The sequence below is a fragment of the Phyllostomus hastatus genome, unplaced genomic scaffold (assembly GCF_019186645.2).
Source record: "Phyllostomus hastatus isolate PE091 unplaced genomic scaffold, TTU_PhHast_1.1 phas_scaffold_129, whole genome shotgun sequence".
NCBI lineage: Eukaryota > Metazoa > Chordata > Mammalia > Chiroptera > Phyllostomidae > Phyllostomus > Phyllostomus hastatus.
This window is the reverse complement of record NW_025334009.1, coordinates 15,023,084-15,044,526: the sequence shown is the minus strand read 5'-3', so window position 1 is coordinate 15,044,526 and position 21,443 is coordinate 15,023,084. Positions and strand designations below refer to the sequence as shown.

At 45.1% G+C, this 21,443-nt stretch overlaps 1 protein-coding gene across 2 annotated transcripts in view; it reads left to right on the top strand.

The window, feature by feature from the left end:
* GPD1L (glycerol-3-phosphate dehydrogenase 1 like) overlaps window positions 1–13,901 on the top strand; it is a 48,356-nt gene extending 34,455 nt beyond the window's left edge. The window contains exons 8-9 of one of the 2 annotated variants that reach the window (XM_045856711.1): window positions 12,869–13,015; window positions 13,683–13,901. In XM_045856711.1, the coding sequence (XP_045712667.1) occupies window positions 12,869–12,989 (121 nt within the window). In that variant the 3' untranslated portion in view covers window positions 12,990–13,015; window positions 13,683–13,901. Of the gene's footprint in view, window positions 1–2,125; window positions 5,257–12,868; window positions 13,016–13,682 lie in introns of those variants that run through there. The other variant, XM_045856712.1, reaches the window with a different exon arrangement.
* The last annotated feature ends 7,542 nt before the right edge of the window (window positions 13,902–21,443 follow it).

Sequence of the window (21,443 nt, the reverse complement as noted above, 5' to 3'; positions counted from 1 at the left end):
CTTTTCACCTCTAACCTTATTTAGAGAGTTCCCCCAGACAGATCTAATTGGCCTTGTAGCATTTTGTATTGTAGAAGATTGCATTTGGATGGCCTTTCTCCTTACACTCCGTATCTCTAAGCATCCCATCAACAGAATGAGTTTTGGAAAGGCTGGCTGTGAAAGTGCTTTGGGCTGCAAGAGCAGTGCTCAGTTAAAAATGCCTTGAACAATAGGGTGATTTTTCTCACATAACAGAGTCTGAAAGTGGACAGTATATTGGTGTTGCCTTAGTGCCTCTGATTTACTCGTAGAATCTCAGTCATCCCGTTGTTCTTCTCTCAAAGCCTCAAGAGGGCTGCAGGAGCTCCAAGCATCACATACTCACACAGTTGCACTCAGCTGCAAGAGAAGTCTAGGGGAGCAGATTTTCCCCCCAGTGCCTGTCAAGGAGAGAAATACCTTCCCCAGAAACCCTCAACAGGTGTACATGTCTTGGTGGATAGAATTTGCTTACCTTGCTAGTTTTAGGTGAAAGAAAGGCTGAGAGAGTGAGCATTAGTCTATTTCCAACCTCAGTAAGGAGAAAGGAGGTTGGGAATGGTTTTAGGTAGCCACTTACTACCTGCCACCCTGCTTTGGGAACATATACAAGTCATTCTCATCCTAGGAACAAAAATGAAGCCATAGAAATACAGTGGAAGGGGCCAAAATCTCCAGGCTCTGGCCCCCACTCACAAGAATTCATTCAGCAAATATTCACGAGCACCAGCCCCTTGCTGCGCATTGTCAGGCCCTAGGAAGCAAAGGCGAACAGAACAGACTTGGCCCCTGTCCTCCTGGAGCTCACAGCCCAGGGCCTGGTGGCTGTCTGTGGCTGCATTTATAAGCTGTTTTTCATCACCCACCCACTGTGTGCCAAAGAGATTGTGAGACTTCCCAGGGCTAATAGGCTGCGGAGTTGGATTTGATTAAGTCTCTCTGACTCCTAAAGATAACAACACATTCTGAACCTTTAAAACCCCACAATGACAGGCTGTCATAAAGACACACGACCTAAGCTGTCATTACAGGATTCTCACTGGGTGGTTTTCAGGATGGCCTGTAACACTCTTGATCCTGTCAAGCTCGCTTTGGGCGGCGTGTGTGCATGCATGCTCGCGTGCAAAAAAGCCTGATTGAAATGAGCTTTATTTCCTCGGTGATACCTGCCATAATTCTTGCTGAGCCAGCTGTACCTGGGATAATGTTATGTTTTCTTACAGTGGATTATTAACCCACACTTTCACACCCTCTTCCATTTAAAACTTTCATTTATACGTGTTCACATCTTAAAAGAAAGGGCAAAATACATCCAGCCTCTGACATGAGACCGTGCTCTGCTAATTGTGGGTCCCCACGCTGATTCTCGCAGGAGTGTTCCAGGCTGAGTTATTTACGGTGATGTGTGGGCTGCCTCATCCTCATCCTTTCTGGAGAAGAGAGAGCAGTACCTCCTTGCAACTTAAAATTGACTCTCCGGTCTTTTAAAATAGAGACAGAAGCCCTCCCTGGCCAGGTGGTTCAGTTGGTTGGAGTGTCATCCTGTACACCCACCAAAAGGTTGTGGGTTTGGTTGTGGTTTTGATTCCCCATCAGGACACATACCTAGGTTGCGGGTTTGACCCCTGGTTGGGTCGTGAACGAGAAGCAACTGATCGACGTTTCCCTCTCATATCTCTATTTCTCTCCCTCTTTTCTCCCATCCTCTTTCTCTAAAATCAATAATAAAAAATGCCCTTGGGTCAGGATTAAAAAATAATAAATAACATAACATAAAATAGTGACAGAAACTTGGGCTCATTCTAGATTTGACCGAGAGCCCTAGCCACAGCTCCTCGTGTGAATGACTGCAGTGACCCCGTATGTTTACCACCTGACTCGTTTGTAGACGCGGCCCGCCAGTTAGGCAGAGGACGGTGTGGGTCGTACCGAGATGTTACGGCCACCAGGGCAGAGGCGCTCTGCACACCAGATAATAAAGGAATGTGGGAGGTGGTCCCCGGTAGCCCCCTAATGTGCAGTCCGTTATGTCAGGAAATCTGAATTCGTTGTACGAAGTAAGCCAGATGGCTTAACTGGTCTTTTCGCATTTGCCCCCTCCTAGGTTCCCACTGTTTACCGCAGTGTACCAGATCTGCTATGAAGGCAGGCCCGTTCAGGAGATGCTGTCTTGTCTGCAGTGCCATCCAGAGCACACATAAGGAGGATCGTGCGACGCGCCGGGCAGAGCCCTGCCTTTCCGATGAGTCTTTTGGGTTCGGATGGAAACTGGGACTCGGCAGCCAGATGTTTGCTGGCCTGTAACCCCATCATGGATGTGTATGAATTTTTACAGGCTCGCCTTTAGATTCCGAGAAGCAGATCATTGGCTAAGATGTACTGAGCAACTAGACGCACATATGTGAACACGTGGGTGTGTGTTCATTCCTCGTTCTGTGGGTGTTTTTATGAACCAAAATTAAAGGTCCTTTTTAAAAATTACTTTGAAACTTTCCCACTGTGGTAGCTTAGAAGGTTGGGACTATGTCAGCTAAATTTCTTAGATCTACTTCATTTGTCCTTGAGTGAAGGGATTTCCACACCCCCTCCCCGCCCCCCGCATTATCTGGATGTTAAAATTTAACCAGCATTAATAACGTGGTAGAATGGAAGCGCGAGTGTGTTCAAAGATCAACAGACTAACTTTTAAACATTCTCTCCAAGCCAGCATAATTAACGACTTTGATTGTGAGTTGACTTTTTTTGTTTGTTTGTTTTAAACAATCAGGTATTTTTAATTAGGTAATCCACTAGGTATCTTCCTCTCACTGAAGTTTTCTGCATTTTTAGCCTCTTTGCTCTCCATTAGCTGCTAGCGAGTGCTTTCACAAAGGGTCAGCTGCGGCAGAAGACAGAAATCTCGTCGGGGATTTCCCCGCTGTGGCTGACACATTGTGCTGATCGTGGAGGATGCTGTGTGTTAGCACTTTCGGGCAGGCCTTTCCTTTACGTTTCTCAGGTCCTCTGAGAGGGGGCGCTGTTATTCCTCTCAGAGGATGCTGTCTCTGTGCTTGGTTGCCTGGTAAGCAGGGACGCAGAACCAGGAGTCCAAGGTCCAGTGCTCCGCCACTCCACCAACGTGCCCTGAGACTTTCTCATGTGTCACCCGGCTGGTTAGGCCCCCAGCTAATTGGGTGTGGCCAGTGGCCCCATGCAACCCTTCCTGAGGCCACGAGAGGGCTTCCTGCCACTGGGGTTTGTGTGCGGCGCTGTCTAGACCAGCAGTTTTCAACCTTTTTCATCTCATGGCACATAAAAACAAAGGACTAAAATTCTGCAGCATACCAAAAAATATATTGTTTGGTGATTTGACAAAAAAAATGGGGGGGGCTATAGTCAGGTATTATATGTTTTTAAAAATTCTGGTGGCACACAGTTGAAAATTGCTGGTCTAGACTCAAAGTGTGTTCGTCACTGCACCCAGTGCAGGTCCCCAGGTCCCGCCGCAGACCTGTGAAGTGGGGTGCAGTGTCTGTGCTTCAACACACCTTCCAGGTGCTTCTGGCGTTCACCACGGTTTCGAAGCGCTGCTTTAGAAAATGTCCTTTAGAGTGGCATTTCTCAAACCGTGTGCCATAGGAAAGGAGGGTCCCGGGATCCAGTGGTGGGTGGTTCTGGGTGTTCCCTGGCAAGGTCACATGAGTTTGGGGAGAGCTGAATCTTGACGGTGTAGAATGTGTGTTAGCATGTCAGTAGGACCTGCTGATTTACCCTCGCCAGTTCCAAATACGTTAGATTAGGAAGATGTTTGTTTTAGCGAGGAAATTTGCCAAAGTGTCCAGGGGACACTGTTCTCACCTGAGGTGACCTTAAGATAACTCACATATACCCTTCCCTCCCTGCACGAAATTGGGGTAAGCACCTGTGGTCGTGTCAGGTCTCAGCTTTACGGTTCAGGTCTGCCGTGAAGCTTTGATGAAGCTTTAAGGTGACGCCCGCAGGAACAACCTCGCTGAAACGCACATTTTGGGGAATAAGTACTTTTACTTTAGAAACAGAACAGGAATGACTGCCCCTCCCCCAATGAGATTGGTGCCGGGGCTGCATTCCATGGCGCTTTTGATGAACTGTTAGGGAAACATGGATGTCACTGAGACATTCATGGATTTTCAGCCACTTTCTGAGATTTGACCTTCTTTATTTTCCGGTTTGGGATTTCTTTTCCCTATGTCTGCAATGGTTGTAGAATAGGTTTTTCTGGGAATTTTTAAAACTCTATCCAAAATGTCTTGGGGGCCTCATAAAGCCCCATCCACAGATGTATGTGAAGCACACAAAATGCTCCAAGTTTTATTGATTTTCGTGCCACCAATAAGTTAATCAACTTTTGCTTGTCTCACGATTAATCCTTTTCAAAGTTTGTATGTACCCAGGTAACAAAAGTGCTACTTTTAAGATGCATAAAGAACTGTAAGCTTCACATTGTGGTGTCTGTTAAGCAAGGTATCAGAGGTGAGGAACTCCCTCTTGTATGTTCTCATCTGCACTCAGCTTCCTGCCCCGGGTCCGTACTTGAGTGTTTTTTCTTTCCAAATGCTCTTACCACTCGGAAGTCTGCTGACTATACCTCTGGAACATACTTGTATTCTGCACATTATGGAAAAAGGCAAATTTTATTATAAGTTTGTGCTCCGCTGCCTGTAGATATTTATTACTCTATGAGTTATCTATTTTTGTAACCACCTGTGGTCTCTTGTACCTGACTGACTAACGATGATAACGGAGGGAGACGTCTGGAAGAGAAGCCCCATGTGTGCGTTTCAGCAGCTGCGAATGTAAAATCCACGCTGGTGCCTCACTGTAACCCGACCTGGGACAGTGCGGCACAGGTGCCTGTCTTGACATCGGTGGAGTTGAGCTAAACCCCTGCGGAGGTTATTGAACTGTTTAGCTGCGACAGGGCCCAGCGGCATGGGCCCAGGGAGTGGCGGGGCACCAGTGTACGAAGGGTTCTGCAGTTTTTCCATTCATTTTAATCTAAGAGCCTTTCACTTACATATGTACTGTATTTGTTTACGGACTATAGGTGGATATAATTTAAAAACTTGGTTTAATAAACATTTAACCCCCCTCCAAACCTGTGCTACTGATCTGGTCTTTTTAAAAAATCAGTTTCTAACTTTATTTAGGTCAGCTCTCTTTTCCTTCTGAATTGTACTGCATTAACAATAATAAAAAGGCAATTTTTGAAAGAAAGACTTCATCTCCAATTCCAGTCTTCAAATGCCTGTTTCCATTTGTCTGTGCTTCTTCCCGTTGCTTGCTGGGGTGGCATGGGGTGGTAAGACTGTGTAAATTTCAGGTGTACAATTCTGTAAGACGTCACCTGTACATTGCCTTGTGTGCTCACCACCCAAAGTCCATTCCCCTTCCATCACCATGTGTTTTACCCCCCGCCCTTAGCTTTCCCAGCCTCTCCCAACCCCTCTCCCCCCACCCTCAGTAACCACCATACTGTTGTCTGTGTCTGTGGGTTTTGTTTGTTTATGTTGTTTGTTCATTTGTTGCTTTCAGTTTTGTATCCCACCTATGAGCGCAGCCACGCAGTTCTTGTCCTTTCCCGTCTGGCTTAATTCACTTAGCATGGCACTCGCAAGATCCATCCATATGTCGTTGCAAAGGGCAGTGTCTCATCTTTTCTCGTGGCTGAGCAGTATTCCACTGTGTACACGTACCACGTGTTCTTTATCCGATCATCCGCCGAAGGACACTCGGGTTGTTTCCACGTCTGGGCCACCGTGAATAACGCTGCAAACGCATATACTTGTAGGGTGGACACCTTCCACTTCCAGCCAGCCAGTGGACTCATGACCTTGAAATCTACCCCAGCCCCACCCCAAATACTTAGAAAAGCCAGGAAAATATAACCAGTGTCTTTTTATATACAGGGCTATTCTCCGCTCTCCCCCCGCCCCAAATTTGAGTGAAATCCCCAGGAGCCCAAAACAAATAGGGGCATGACAGCCAGAGTAGCAAAGCCACAGTGTCTCTGTGGCTGCCGGCGCAGGAAGTGGGAATTCCCTCTACTGTCTAATGGCTCGGGTTGTAAAGATCATGCTGGACCTAGGACCCTACAAGGGCTACACTGTTGTGGACAAAATGGGGTAAGGAAACCCACATATAGGCTGAACAAGGAAGCTGGCATCCAGTCAGAGAAAAATGTCTCCTCTGAAAATATGCAATCATGAGCCCAGCACCACACACGGGCTTTGGGTTTGAATTTTTATATCCAGGAAACCACAGGCAAAAAGTTAGCATCAAAATTGGAACTTGGGCCAGTAATACCAGGACGTAGCTAGCAGATGCAAACACAAAAACACTACAGTAATCCATGCTGGAGGCAGGCTGCACAGACTTCCTGCGAATAAGGTCCCACCGAGTATGCACTTAAAACAAATAAAGTCATTACAAACTCATTATGAGTTTGTAAAAGAAAATGGAGGTTTCTATGAAAAACTGAGTTTGTGGAAAAAAATGGAATTTTTAAAACAAAAGAATTAAATGCCTAGGGTTTCAGATAATTAATGAAGCAATATGATAGATGCTATGAAAGGTAATTTTAAAAATAACAACAAAGGAAGATTAAAGTATTAAGGACAAATTGCTATGGGAAAAAAAACGACCCATCAGACTGATAAACAAGCCTGTTATAATATCTAGAAATGAACATAATTTTAATTATGTCATTAAAGAGCAATTATATATTAAAGAATATATTTGACAGAGCTGGAGATGAAATTAGCAAACTGGAAAATGGATCTGAATATATTAACAAAAGCAGCAAAGAAACTATTTGAGAACTTAAGAAGTAGAGGCTAGGGTAAAGAGACTGAGTATCCATCTGGCAGGAGATCCAGAAGAGAGAACCAAAGTTCTGACCAACACCTTTCCATTTCCCCCACCCCCACCCACTGGCAACACTGTTCTCTGCTCCTATGAGTTCACCTTCTTTGGATTCCACATATAAGTGAGATCTCAGGATTTATCTTCGTCTGGCTTATTTCACTTAGCATAACATCCTCTGGTTTCAGCCATGTTGTTACCTATGGTGGGGTTTCCTTTTCATGGAGGAGTAATATTCCATGTGTGTCAATAGGCCACATTCTACCCGTTTGTTCCTTGACAGACACGTAGGTTTTTTCCATATCTTGGCTGCTGTGCATGACGCTGTCGTGAACATGGGAGGGCAGACATCTCTTCAGGACTCCGATTTCATCTCCTTTGGATGTACACCCAGAAATGGGATCGCCGGGTCACATGGCAGCTGTGTTTTTCATTTTGGGGGGGAACTTCCATGCTCCTTTTCAGAGTAGCCGTACTACTTCACGTTCCCACCAACAGTGCACACGGTTCCCTTTCATCCACGCCTTTGCCGACACTTGTTCATCTCTTGTCTCTTATTAGACAACCAAATTGACAAATTACAGGGTGCATTATGTTTAATGACAAGCTACTTTCCCAGTGGCTCTGTTTCACTCTCATAGTATAAAATGCGGAGATGTTTCATTCCTTGGTTTTGGAAGGGGCGCTAAAGAGCCACTCCTTTGGACTTCAGCTAGACATGGTTTCCAGCGTGACAGCTGGCATGTGGACTTCGCTAAAATCTAACATTTCTAATCAGAAGCTTTTGAAACATTGGAGCCGTCTGGAGGACACTCCAGTGTTTAAAAAGCACATGTTCTAAGTCATGGACCTTGCTGGCATTAATTCTAGAGAAGGAGGGACAATTATGTACACAAAGTCTGGACTTAACCATTTAGCCCTGGGGAGGAAAAGAACAGACAGGCACCCACAGGGGTACCATCCGCATTCCAACACAGCCTCCTGTGTCCAAACGAGGGCTGCCAAAACAGACACAAAGCTGTGGTGACTAATCGGTAAATCCTCCCAAATCTCTTGGTATTTTTGCAAGTTCCATCTCTTGTCTGTAACTGCTCAAACACCTTTTTAGCAATGACTTAGGGTAAATTATCCTAGCTGCTGTAACAAATAACATTGAAATCTCAGTGGCATGATACAACAATTTTTATAGCTTCCATAGTCCAGTGTGGACTCAGAAGGTGGTGTTGTGGGGAGGGGGGATGCCTTTTCTCCATAGAGTCACATAGGAATCCAGGCTCCAAGAGGCTCTACCATATTCAACATACATATGGCTTCCAGGTCATCCTGGAAATTGATATCCACTCAGCACACAGGAGAAGAGGGAAGAATCGAACAGGACATAGCCCCTGGAAGTGATGTTTTTTCTTTCCCATGTCATTGGCCAGACCTGCTGGCAAGGCTGGGAAATGTAGTTTCACTGTGTATCTCAGAAGAAAAAAATTAATTTCATGGGCACACAGCATTATCTCTGCCACAAACAGCTATTAATATCTATCATCGTTTTTCTCCTTCAATATGTTGATTTCCTGCTTTTTACTGACCATCACAGTAATCCTATGAGCTAGACAGCACAGATATTATTCTCACTTGGCCCTGAGGAAAATAACCTTCAAAGAGGATCAGCTGACTTTGCTAAGTGACGAAAGGGACACTAACATGGTGAGGCAGGGGCCAGAACCTAAGTCTTGCCATGTTGCTACACCCCACCCAAGCCAAAGGTAGCCAAAGGTAACCAAAGGTAGCCAAAGGCTTGCTTCAGTAGCTCGACTCAATCACACCCTCAGTAAATGAGGAGAAAATGATGCTTACAGATTTTCATACAACTTCCTCAAAGACAGCTGTTCACCAGTGACTCAGTTTGTATGTAGTTGTAAAAAGTTATCAAGACTATCTGGCAAATTTTAATGGAAATATGTTAAGAGAATAATATAAAATTGATTGCATACAATTCTGGACAAATTTCAGCCTTTATTTTTTCAAAAATTGTCTCCTCTTCTCTTCTGCAACTCCTGCCAGATGTAATAGGTCATTTCTCTCTAGTTGTTTTCTGTATTTCTCTTATTAAAATAATTGCTAAAGCAAACATTAGTAAAAATTACACATGCATCTCTGCTCAGTTATGAGTAAATCTAGAAGATAAGATCCTACAAGTGGATATGCTGGATCACAGATAAGTGTGTTTTATGTTTTAACAGACACTGCAAAATTAACCTTCAAAAGGTGGCTGCAATGTACATTTCTGACCTCGATTTATTTTCCCAATTACTTCTATAACCTCTATTAGGATAGGGGTTCCTTTAAAATAATCAGAGACCCAAATCAAACCAATGCATTCAAGAGGTGTGAACCTAGTATCTGTCAAGAATTTAGAAGGGTATCCTAACAGTTCCACTGTAAAAAGTAAAATTTTATTATTCAAAGCTACAATTTTGTTAAAGCAGCCATCTTACTAATAGCTGTAATCGTTGGTGGTGCTGAAAGTTTACATAGGCACAAAAATGGGTCTTGTAAGGGAGATGTTTGCCAGGAATGTTGAAACAAGGAACATTATAATATGAAAAGAGAATACTACAAAATCACCATTTAAGCAAAACCCCAGACAGCTCTTAACAAAAACACAAGCTGACATGGGTTGGGTAAAACGTTTGTCTGAAGAAATTCCCTGTCCCCGGGAAGAAAACACAGTGACCTGTGACCCTCCTGTCCACTAGGGGTCACTCTTTGAGAAAGACTTTTTCTTAGGCAGTTGGCAACCTGCAAAGAAATGACGTCATTCTTACTGAGACTTTTCGGTCAAGTTTTTACTTCACGTGTTTCTTATACTAAGCTGAGTTTTTGCTTGGCAGCTGTCAAGAGTCTAGGTTTTATTTTGACTTTTTAATTCAACACCGACCACAGATTTTGATGTACGGTGATTTTACTCTCACTGTGCCCTCCATCCCCTGGGCAGACGTCCGTTGGGCTTGGCTGCGTCTGCGTCTTTTCCCTTCCTTGAGGCCGGGTGCCCATGCACGTCCATCTTCGCTGAGTCCCTGTGCTCTTCTCCCTCTCGCCCGGGCACAGACATTCTGACGAAATCACGCCACCACCTGCTGCTTTCTCTTCACTCTCAGGAGAGACTGCAGGAATGTCCCTGGGAAATACGACTTCTCAAGGAGGGAACTTTCAGGCTTTAAAGAAGTTCCAGCAAATAGGGTGATAGACATCGAAAATAAGAACCTCCACACATTCTCATTTTCCCTCTGGTTTCCCTGTTCTTTTAGAGACCAGTTTGCCGTGAAGCTAAGGAAGTTTAAGCTTCAAGATCCTGACTTACACAAATGCCTTCTAAGGCCCTATACCTACCTTTGTTTTCTTCAATTCATATTCTTTCTTTAAACTTTTATTTATTGATTTGAGAGACAGAGAGACATCAATTTGTTGTTCAACTTATTTATGCATTCATTGGTTGATTCTTACATGTGCCCTGATGGGCAACCTTGGTATATCAGGACTATGTTCTAACCAACTGAGATACCCAGTTAAGGCCATATTCTTTTTCTTTCTTTCTTTGTATTTTTTAAAAAGATTTTATTTATTTATTTTTAGAGAGAGGGGAAGGAAGGGATACGGAGAGAATTGGTAGTTTGCCTCTCTTATGCCCCCATCTGGGGACCCGGTCAGAAAGCCAGGCACGTGCTCTGACTGGGAATCGAACTGGCAACATTTTGGTTCACAGGCCGGTGCTCAATCCACTGAGCCACACCAGCCAAGGTGGCCACATTCTTTTTCTTAAAGAGAGTTTCTTGCCCTCAAGTTGCAAAAACTTCTGGCCCCTTAAAATGAGTTCACACTCAGTTTCAGGATTTTGGAATCAAGTGGGGATTCAAATGTTGAATCTGTGTGACTTGGGGCAAGTTACTTAATCTCTCGAGACTTCAATTTTCTTATCTATAAATAGTGTCAGGTTTTGAGAGAAGTCAGAAAACAAGTAATTTGCTTTTCACAGTTCCCCGAACACATAAGGGAACTTCAAGATGGAAAGTACCCAGGGAGAAAAGGACATCCGTATTTGGTTTGAATGGCTTGGTCCCCTCGAAGGGAGATGTCCAGAAGCAAGAGACCAGTCTGGTCCACAGATCAGAAAGGAATGAGGCGTGAAGGTGTTGTCCAGGTGAGGCCGTCACGAAGCCAGAGCAGAGTGAAGGGGTCACCTGTGAGGCAGGAGGGGAGGGGCGTGCGGGGCCCAGTGATGGCTGCGGAAGGGAAGGCTGGAGGGTCCAGGGCGAGGTGCGGACAGAAGCTCACATCGCGCTTTGTGGGGAGAGGGGGGTTTATAAATCTCGTACTTGTTCCTCAGGATTTACTCCCTTAGGCCCTGTTCTCATGTTCTTCCCAGCTTTACTGAGGCTTGGCTGACAAATTAAAACTGCTCAGACTGAAGATGTAAACGTGACGGTGGTGTATGCCTGTGTTGTGAAATGACTATCACAAGCCATTCGTCACCCATGTTTACCTTTGTGTTGTAGTAGTGGTGGCAAGAACCCTTAAGATCTATTCTTTTAGCAAGTTTCAAGATGCAATACAGTGTTATTAACCAGAGTCACCAGGAGGTACATTAGGCCTGACAACTTACAACTGAGAGTTTGTGTCTTCCGACTGACATCTTTCCATTCCCCAGCCCCAGCCCTGCCCCAGCCTCGCCCCCAGCCCTGCCCTTGGCTGTCACCAGTCTACTCTCTGACTCTTGTCAGTTCACCTTGTTGAGATTCCACGTGTGAGTGAGATCATATAGTATTTGTCTTTCTCTGCCTGGCTTATTTCACTTAGCATCATGTCCTCCAGGTTCGTTCACGTTTTCACAAATGGCAGGATTTCCATTTTCCCCCTTCTGTTGTGTGTATATTGTGAGAGGAAATAAAATACCTTTTGTTTGTCCACTCATTCATTGGCAGACACGTAGGTTTCCATACCTTGGCTTTGCAAATAATGCTGCAACGAACTGGGAATTCAGGTATTTCTTTGAGATACTGATTTCATTTCCTCTGGAGATCGACACAGCAGTGAGATTCCTGGATCCTAGGGTAGCTCTAGTTTTAATTTGGGGGGGAACCTCTGTGCTGTTTTTCACAGCAGCTGTCCCACTTTACATTCCCACCGACAGTGCACAAGGGTTCCCTTCATCCACATCCTTGCCGACACTTGTTACCCACTGACTTTTTGGTAACAGCCATCCTAACAGGTGTGAAGTGATAGCTCACTGATGACTAGTGATGCCGGACACCTTGTCCTGCACCTGCTGGGTGTGGCACTCACTTGCTTCTGCTCTCACAAAAGCGTGAAAGCCCTGGCCTGTTTAAAAAGCAATTGTTGCAATGCCCAGAGGCGTCACCTGAGGGCAGCACTGCACAAAGGTAACGCAACCAACAGCGTTGATTCAACAAATACTTATTGAGGGCACATAATGTGCTAAGCGAGTTTGTAACTATGGTATTGACCTAGCCAGGGAAGTCAGGGAGGGGTTCCCTGAGGAAACGTGCCTTGAACCAGGATGCAGGAGAAGTAAATAGGGGAGGGAGAAGTTTCCCAAGAGAAGGGAACAGCACATGGCAAAGCCATGCCATAGTGACAGGCCCAGTGAGTGAGAGGAAAGGACAGCGTGGCAGAGGCTAAGGGAGTGCGTGGGGTGTGGAGGGAGGTCAGGGTTAGAACTAAATTTCTAGTTTGTTAATATTTATTGAGAGGCTACTATGTGCCAGACACTTTCCCATAACATGTCATCATTGAGGCAGGTGGCATTAGTCCTGCTTGACCAAGACACAGAGGCCTGGCTACCACCTACCTTTCTCTAAGCCACCTCTGCTTACCAGAGTGGCCGCTAATCCCTACCTTTCTCTCTTCCCCTTGAGTGTTACTGATGTTCCCGTGCACGTGTCTTTCTTTCCAGGTGGGCTACCTCCCTGAGTCAGGCGGTTCTGCAGATACGTGCGTGTCCCCAGTGCCCAGCCGAGACCCGACAGCGAGGGGCCGCTCCCTTCCGGGGCTTCCTGAAGCAATACCGTCAGTGAGGTGTCAATGACTAAGACATGGAGAGGTGCGGGAGTCCCATCATGACCCTCCCCAAAAGGACATCCTTAGCCGTGAGACTTTTCAGCTGATCTCCAGCCCCTGGGGTGGGGCTTGGCCCTGTGACCTGCTTTGCCAATGCAAGGGGGCAGACGTGACGGTGTCACTGGTCCCAGAAATGTATCTACACATTTGCCGACGTGACTTTCTCCTGAACTTTTGCTCTCTTTAGTGTCCCTTCTAGGAGATAATAGGAATCAATTCAATATGTATATTACATTTAGTAGCTCAAATTTGTTTATTTTTAACTACTGCCTCTCATTTTCCATTATATGAGTAAACCCCAATATACCTGTTTCCCTATTGATGGCATACAGGTTGAAGGTTTTTACTAACACAGAAAATAATGGAAAATATCCCTATGCATGCCTCCTGTATAGATGGATGAGACCTCCTCACCTGTACATACTAGCAAGTCATACACACCACATTTACTGAAATATTGCTACATTGTTTTCCAAAGCTTTTGGACCAACCCACTCTCCCACCAACAATGTATGAGAACTCTCCTTCTCCGCATTTGCCATCACTTAATATCATCACACTAATTTTTGTAGGGTTTTTTTGCCAATCTGGTGGGTCTAAAATGGTATTTGCTTGCTATTTGAATGTTTATTTTGCTGATTTCCAAACAGGTTTGGCCCATTTCCTTGTGTGCATCGCTCTTCCTGTTTCCCGTGCTGAGCACTGTCTGGGCACATCCTCTGTGTATCTTCCTGTGGGCTGTGTGCCTTGAAGAACAACATCGTGCTGCTCCTACAAGTCTCTATATAACCTTTACATTTTATGTTACAATTCTATACATCATGTATATCTATATAACACCTGAAGATAGTATATAAAGAATTAATGTATATTTATATACAACACATAAAGAACCATTTCTTTAATATGTTTGGCTGTTCATTTGCACTGCAGAGACCTTCTTTCAGGAATTTTTAACAGCCTCCTGGATTGAGATATAGTTCACATCTCATACAATTCACCCATTTTAAAAATGTGTACAAGTCAATTGTTTTTTAGTACAATTTTAGAACATTTTCACAACCTCAAAAAAAGTCCCTATAGCCATTAGATAGCATTCCTTTATTCCGTCATCCCTCCTAAGCTGCCACTTACCTACTTTCTGTCTGTATAAATACGCCTATTCTGGATATTTCATGTAAGTGGAATTACATAGTGTGTGGTCTTCTGTGACTTTTACTTCGAGTAATACTTTCCAGGTGTATGCATGTTGTAGTATGCGTCAGAACCTTATTCCTTTTTACGGCTGACTAATAGTCCATTGTAGGGCTACACCACATTTTGTTTACTGATGCATCAGTTCAAGTAACTAAAATGTAACTGAAATTGAAAATTGTTTTTCCCACTTCTGCTCATCTGCTCTGACTGCTTACTCCTATCCTCTTCCCGTGCGTGATAAGGCTTTTTAACCGAAGTGATAACAAGCTTCAAGCTTCATCACTGGCTTTGAATTGTGCTTTACCGGTGCGAACCCTTAGCTCCAATCCCACAATGAAAGCGCTAGCCCTAGGCACCGTTGCCTCAAGAGTGCAGCCCCCCGATGAGTGCGCAGCGCCAGCAGCGCCTGAGGCTGGTTAGAAATGTACGCTCTCCAGCCCTCCCCGGACCTGCCTGAACTGAACTCTGGAGTTAAAGAGATCCCCTGGTGACTCGAAGGCCCATTAAAGTTTGAAAAGCACTGCCGCGTACAGCTGCTTCCTCCCCGGAGCCTTGTCCTGCAACCACGTGAAAGGCTTTTGAAACAATGCCAAGGACCTACCCCCTTGTCAGAGACTCGGCTTTCAGGAGTCTCAGGTGGGTCCCAGACTCTCCAGGTGACTCCACTGAGCAGCCGCATAGCTTTGTGGGGCCATCCCGACCCTTTCTCTGCAGACCACTTTACCTGCGGACTATTTATGCCCCACATTTTCAGCCCAGTTTGCAGTTCTGTTTAGCAAAACTCACTGAGCAGCTTTCCGGGAAGGATCCGTGTGACCCTTTTCTGAGGAACTGGAGTGTGATGGCCAGTTACACCTTCTGCCCTCTGACCCCCCTCTCTGAGTAGGCGTTCAAAGCTCTGTTGACAAAGATGGCCTGTGTTTCTAAGAAAACACAGCTGAGGCCCCTGCAGAGGGTGTGCTGCCAGGACTGCGCTGGTTTTTCATGGTTCGCACTCAGTATCCAGTGTACGAACTTGCTCCGCCAGCAATGGCTACTACCCGCAGCAGCGCTTACCCAAATATAACTTCTCCCTTGCTCCTGCCAACAGATTAAGTACAGTAGGAACAAACATCTTGGGTACACACCAGGATTTGTCTCTTTTTAAATAAACCCTGTCTCGATCTTATCTTCGCTAAGGAAGCTGCAGCCACAACAAGCTGTCAGATCTACTTCCCTCCCTTCTTTTCGTCCCTCTGAGAATTTCCCATCCCCCCCACCCCCGGCTTCCTCCTGTGCATTTGGGGTTTGGGGATCTCGTGGCAGCAGCTCCAATAACCATCCTGTGGGGCAGGTGGGCTGGATGGCCTCCACTTTCCGTGGCCACCAAAGTTTCAGCACTGCACAGGGGTTGGTCTGAGCCTCTTGGCCATTTATAATCCTGCCCTACATCTGCCTCAGATCATGTCACAGCAGTGCCCCGGCACCGTGGCTGAGGCCACTTTTCAGAGTTCAAGGTAATAGGAGGGATGGGGAAGGGAGGTGTTTCGTTTTGTGTATCCGGTCATTAACTAACTCACAGACACATGCGCAAAGTCCTCCGAATTTTCTGTCTACATTATTTTCAGCCTCCCTAGAGCTCGGTCCACCTCGCCTTATTGAAAGGAATGACCACGCAAGAATCACAAGAATCAAAGGCCCCGAGGTTTGTGAAACCCACACCAAGCAGGGCGCTTCCAGGTGTCGAATAGCTTCTTGGGTTCTCTCCGTGGGGAGCTGAGTTGCTAAGCTGTTAACTTGATCTGTTTCTCTCATACTGGGCCAAAGAACCCTGCTTTATTTCCCAGCCACCAAGTGCTCAATCTCCTGTGTTAGTGACACTTTGCTAATTCCAACTCGGGGACATGTCCCTATTTCTAAAGCAGACCTCTTGGGAGCTTTTTAACCAGTAGGGTCCCCAAAGCTGGGCAATTCAAGGTGTGAGTCTCAATTCGAGAGAGGACAGGCCTCACCTGACCCACCATTTCAAAGTTCTGTCCCTGGGGCCAGTTGTGTATCAACAGCAGCCAGCGAAGCTTGCTCGGTGCTGGGCAGCCCGGGGCCTGCCACCGGCAATTATTCCCGGTTTTGATCTTTGTTAAAGACTTTTGCTCAATTTGCTGGTACACTGCCTCCCTGATCCCATTACAGGTCTGCACCTGTGTGTGTGTGTCCTTTGCAAATAACAGCCTGTTCTTTTCTTTCAGCCAGTCCTTGCCTACCCTGCCCTTTTAGTTTTTTTAAACTGGTTTCGTTCTTTTAAATTAGAGCCCCAATAAATAATTCAGTCATCTGAGCCTGAGGTCCCTGCCTCCTGGAGGTAGGAGCACATGCAGGTCGTTTATGGGTGACTTCCACAGGGGGCGCTGCCGTGAGATTTTGTTTTCCCTCCAGGAGAACCCACCGCAACTCCTCATAGGCCTCTGAGGCCCCTCGCCCATTCCTGCCTGCGTGCTCTCACCCCCGCTGACTGACGTGGATTTGGTGTGAACAACGCTTCTTGCACTTGTATCTGCAGGAAACTCTGTGTTCTAGTCGGTTCAGAGAGCCAAGCTCTTTGTTTGCTTCCAGTACAGAGCCTTCTCAACAACAGCTGGGAGTGTGTGTGTGGTGTGTAGGTGAGTGGCGGGGCGGGGGGACGGGGGGAGAGAGAGCGAAACACAAAACAGTGCCCATGGGTTGGTTTCACTTGATCTTTCTGCCTAAGTTTCTAGGTCTTCCGTTTATCTCTTTCCCCCTTCCTCCCCCACACTATGCCACCTCCCCTTTTCTTACCCCTCTTTCTTCTTTCCTTCATTTCTAACCACTCACTTTAACAGACCTTGATACAGAATATTATATTTAACTCCAAATTAATAGAACTTGATAATTTTTTTGTGTGTTCTCTGTAATTAAATAGCAACAGAATAGAATGATTTCTTCTTTTTTTTTCTTAAAGAAAGGGACAGGGTGGTAATTAAAATGCTTCTCTTCTCCTTCTTTTTTTTAATGCTATATATATATGGTTTTATAGTAAAAGTTTTGATCACCCTGTATGACTCCACTTTTTTCTTTTTCCACTTTTTTCATTTTACCTTAAAGTGAGAACAATTTCCCATGGCATTAGATATTCTTAGAAAATGTATTTATTTGTCAGCCAATGGCATTTCAGTGTTTATTTTTTAATTTTAGGATAGATGATCTAATTATATCCATTGGTTGAATTGCAGGTACTAAAATTACAGGATTTAAAAGGCATTTTTTAAAAGATGTCAATAAATACAACCAAATTGCCTACCAGTCATGTCGGTGGGCCCAGCTTCCTGCCCTTCTAGCTGACATTGAGCCATATCTTGGAAAATACAACTTTGCCCATTTAATAGGTGGAAACAGGGTCGGTATTTTAATTTGCATTTCATCAAGTACCAGAACATCAAAAATTCAGAGATGACAGCATTTAGAAACAGAAAGTAGTTTGCTTGCAAGAAATACGATACTCCAAAGGACCTGCTCATCAAATAAAAAATACAACAGGTCATTAAAGCCAAACACTGAGAAATTACCAAGGTGACTGAACTCATGATTGGTATGTTCGCTACTGAGAACCAGCAATTTTCTCAGAGGGTTATCATTTCTGCAAAGGCTGTGGCTAGTCTGCAGACAGCAGCATTGCAGAAGTCAGTAATAAAGTTGTTTGCATTAGATAGTCAGCAACTTAGGCAATGCTCAGGAGTTTATCATTTGGGGAGGGGTAGGCTGGAATTAGACAGGGTTAAAAGTGTTCACTGTCCCCTAACCAAGGGACTTAATGAATACAAGATGTGAATTTTGTTTCCATGCAGCAAGACATTTTGTATGTAGAACGGATCATGTATTTTATTTGTAACTACACCCAGGGTGGGGAAAAAGTATATTTACAGTTTAAGTACACAAAACAGAGAGCTTATTCTTGTGTTATTAGTTATTAATTATTATATTATTTTCCCTACAAACCACTGTCAACCTACCTTGGCCCCACCCTCCAGTTTACATCTTTCTTTTCAATCTGGATGCCTTTTGTTTCATTTTCTTGCCTCATTGGCTGGTCGATTCGCTGAATGTGGAAGAGAAGTAGTGAGAACGGACGTTCTGACCTTGTTCCTGATCTTAGGAAGAAAACCTCTGTCATCCAATAAGTGTGACGTTAGTTCTGTTTTGATCAGGTTTAGGAGGCCCCCTTCTAGTCCTGGCTTCTCCTGTGTTTCCATCCTGAAAGGGTGCTGGATTTTGCAAAATGCCTTTTCTGTGTCTGTTGAGATAATCATGTGGCTTCTCCCCTTCGTCCTCTTAATGCTGTATATGGAACTGGTTGATTTTCATAGATCGCTAACCTTGCATTCCTGGGATAAATCCCACTTCGTCGAGGTGTAGAATTCTTTTTATGCACTGCTGGATTGTGCACACTAGTATTTCACTGGTGATTTTAAAGTCTATGTTTATGAGATGTTGGCCTGTAGTTTTCTTATGCCGTCTCTGTTTGGTGTTGATATGAGGGCAACGGTGGCATCACGCAATGAATCGGGGAGTGTTCTCTCCTCGTCTGTGTTTTGAGAAAGTTTGTGAAGACTTGTTATTCATTGTTCTTCAAATGTTTGGTAGAATTCACCAGCGAAGCCATGTGAAGGTGGGCAGCGTCCTTTCCATCTCTTCACTCGCTGCAGGTCTCTCCACGAGCGCTGTTCTGAGTGGTCACACAACACTGTACCAGACGGACGGCCAGTCCTTGGATTCCTTGGGGGGGAACCCAGCACAAAGAACAGGGAAGCGGCTGGATTTACACTTAAGTAGGCATTTTCTTCAAAAAACTTCTTGAGTGCCTCTGGTGGGTTCCGTGCTAGGCCCTGAGGCTGCTGAGACCGACAAGACGGTCACAGGAAGGGCCCTCAGGAACACCAAGTAGACACGTTGATTTTAGATGTGGGTTCGGGTGGCCCCTGCTGTGGGTCAGAGGAGACTCAGGTGTGCTGGCTGGTCTCTGGGCCTTTCTCAGCTCCAGACAGCAATGTCTGGAGTCCTCTGGCACTTTCCCCATTACTGAACACTCTCTCTTATAAAATCTCATTACAATAGATCCGTTAGGACAACTTGGCAAAGTTCATCATCCCTCTTTCCAAAAGCTGAGAAAAGCAAGGCTCAGAGAAGACCAGCATGAATTCAAACATTTAGGGGGTGCTGCTCCTGTACCGATCACAAGTAAGGTGCTAGGAGACAGTGCTGAGAGGATGAGGTCCTGGCCGTCAGCAGCTCTCGGCCTGAGACAGCAAGAGACGAGGGGTCTGAGGTGCACTTATGTGTTACAAGTCTTTGGTGGACTTCTCCCTGGGGCGGCATGCTGGCAGAATCATGGGCAGCTCAGAAAAGGCCTCCCCACAAAGGAGACCCCTGAGCTGTGGCTGGGAACAGCCTGGCCATCATACCAGGGAGTCCGAAAAGCCTTTCAAAACAAGGGTGACCATATGCCCTGGTTTTTCCAGAATAATCCTAGTTTACTTGCATTACCCCCTTTTACTCTCAAAACATCCATTTGACATTCATATGGTTTCAAAGTGTTTCTCGAACAGATCGTTATAATTACAAAGGGAAAAAGAGTAACTTTAGAGTGGAGGAATCTGGCAGACACTGAACCCAGTGACCGAGGTTCACGTCAGCACCGGTGGGCCAAATAAACATTATGCGCCTCCTGATACAATGTGCGGAGAAGGACACGACAGGACCCCTGTGGTACTCTTGCCCAAAACACATACACTGAATCTAATCACTACGAAACATCAGACAAACCCAGACGGAGGAACACTCTACAAAATAACTGGCCCATACGCTTGAAAAAAAATGTCCAGGTGATAAAAGACAAGAAAGAAAAAGGGTCTATTCTAGATTAAAGAAGACTTAAAAATGACAACTAAGTGCAGCACATAGTATGGGATTAGACCCTGGGCAAGGGGAAAAAGTGTAGTGAAGCATCTGGTGAAATCTGAATGAAGCCTGTGGATTAGACAAGAGTACTGCCATCACGGTAGAGTGGCCTTGGGTTTAGAATGGCTGAAAAATAACGTGAGCTCCCTCTCCAGAGCCCAGCCCAGGGCGTGGCCTGCCTGAGCAGGAGCAGAAACCCTGTCCTACGCACTGAATGTTAGCTCCTCACGTGAGACAGAGGCTGACCGATTGCGCAGGCCCCTGGTTCTGCCTCGGATGTCCACTCGGTGAAGCCCCAAGAAGCACCGGAAGCTGCTCAGGGCCGGGAGGAGACCCGTAGCCAAACCCCCCCCCCCACAAGCTCAATCAGAGCTTTGTGACAGCGGGTGGACAACCCATTGTCTGCGACTATCTTATCTCCCTCAGTAGGGTTTGCTTTCCTGTTGATATTGATGCTCTTAACAATGAGCATAAAAATAGAATTTCCCTGAGCAGTCCAGGGCTTTAAAATGACCCAGGAATGGTTTAGCAGATGGCTTCGTTGTCCTTAGACATTCTTTTAAAAGTTACTCTTTTCGACACTTACACTGAAGGTAAATGGGACATGACGTTCAAATGACCCAGTTTTCCTTTCTGAAGGGGTGAGTCAGGAATTAGTGGAGGTGTGATGATTTGGGCAATCCTCCAAATAACAGGTATTTCAGTTGTTGTGCATACGTTATCACAGTTCTTTGTAACACATTTATGTCATTAGTTATGTTTAAGATGCTACAACCAGTCCACTTACACTGAAGTGCCAGAACTCTGTGGAAAAAAAATGATCAATTGATTTGGGAAATAGCAAACGAAGAGACTTAAGAAAGGGGGACTTCTTTAAAAGTCAGAGAAAAGTACACATTCATTTTTCAGGAAAAAAAGTACACATTCAACTATTTTATCAAGGTCTTCGAATTGATGTGGCATTTCATAGGGCACTGTTTATTGCTTTGTCCACATTTCATCAGATCAACCATTAACTTAAAAACAAAAACCTTAACTTGGGGTGGTGAACATGAAATACAATACACAAATGATGTATTACAGAATGGCACACCCGAAATCTACACTGTTTTGTGAACCAGCACCACCCCAATAAATTCAATGAAAAAATAAGAAAAATAGAGAATAAAAATAATAAAAACACAAACCACGAAAGTCATGCTTACCCCCTTCACAGAGGACCCTAAACTGGGAACACAACAATGAACGAGACGACGGGACCGAGA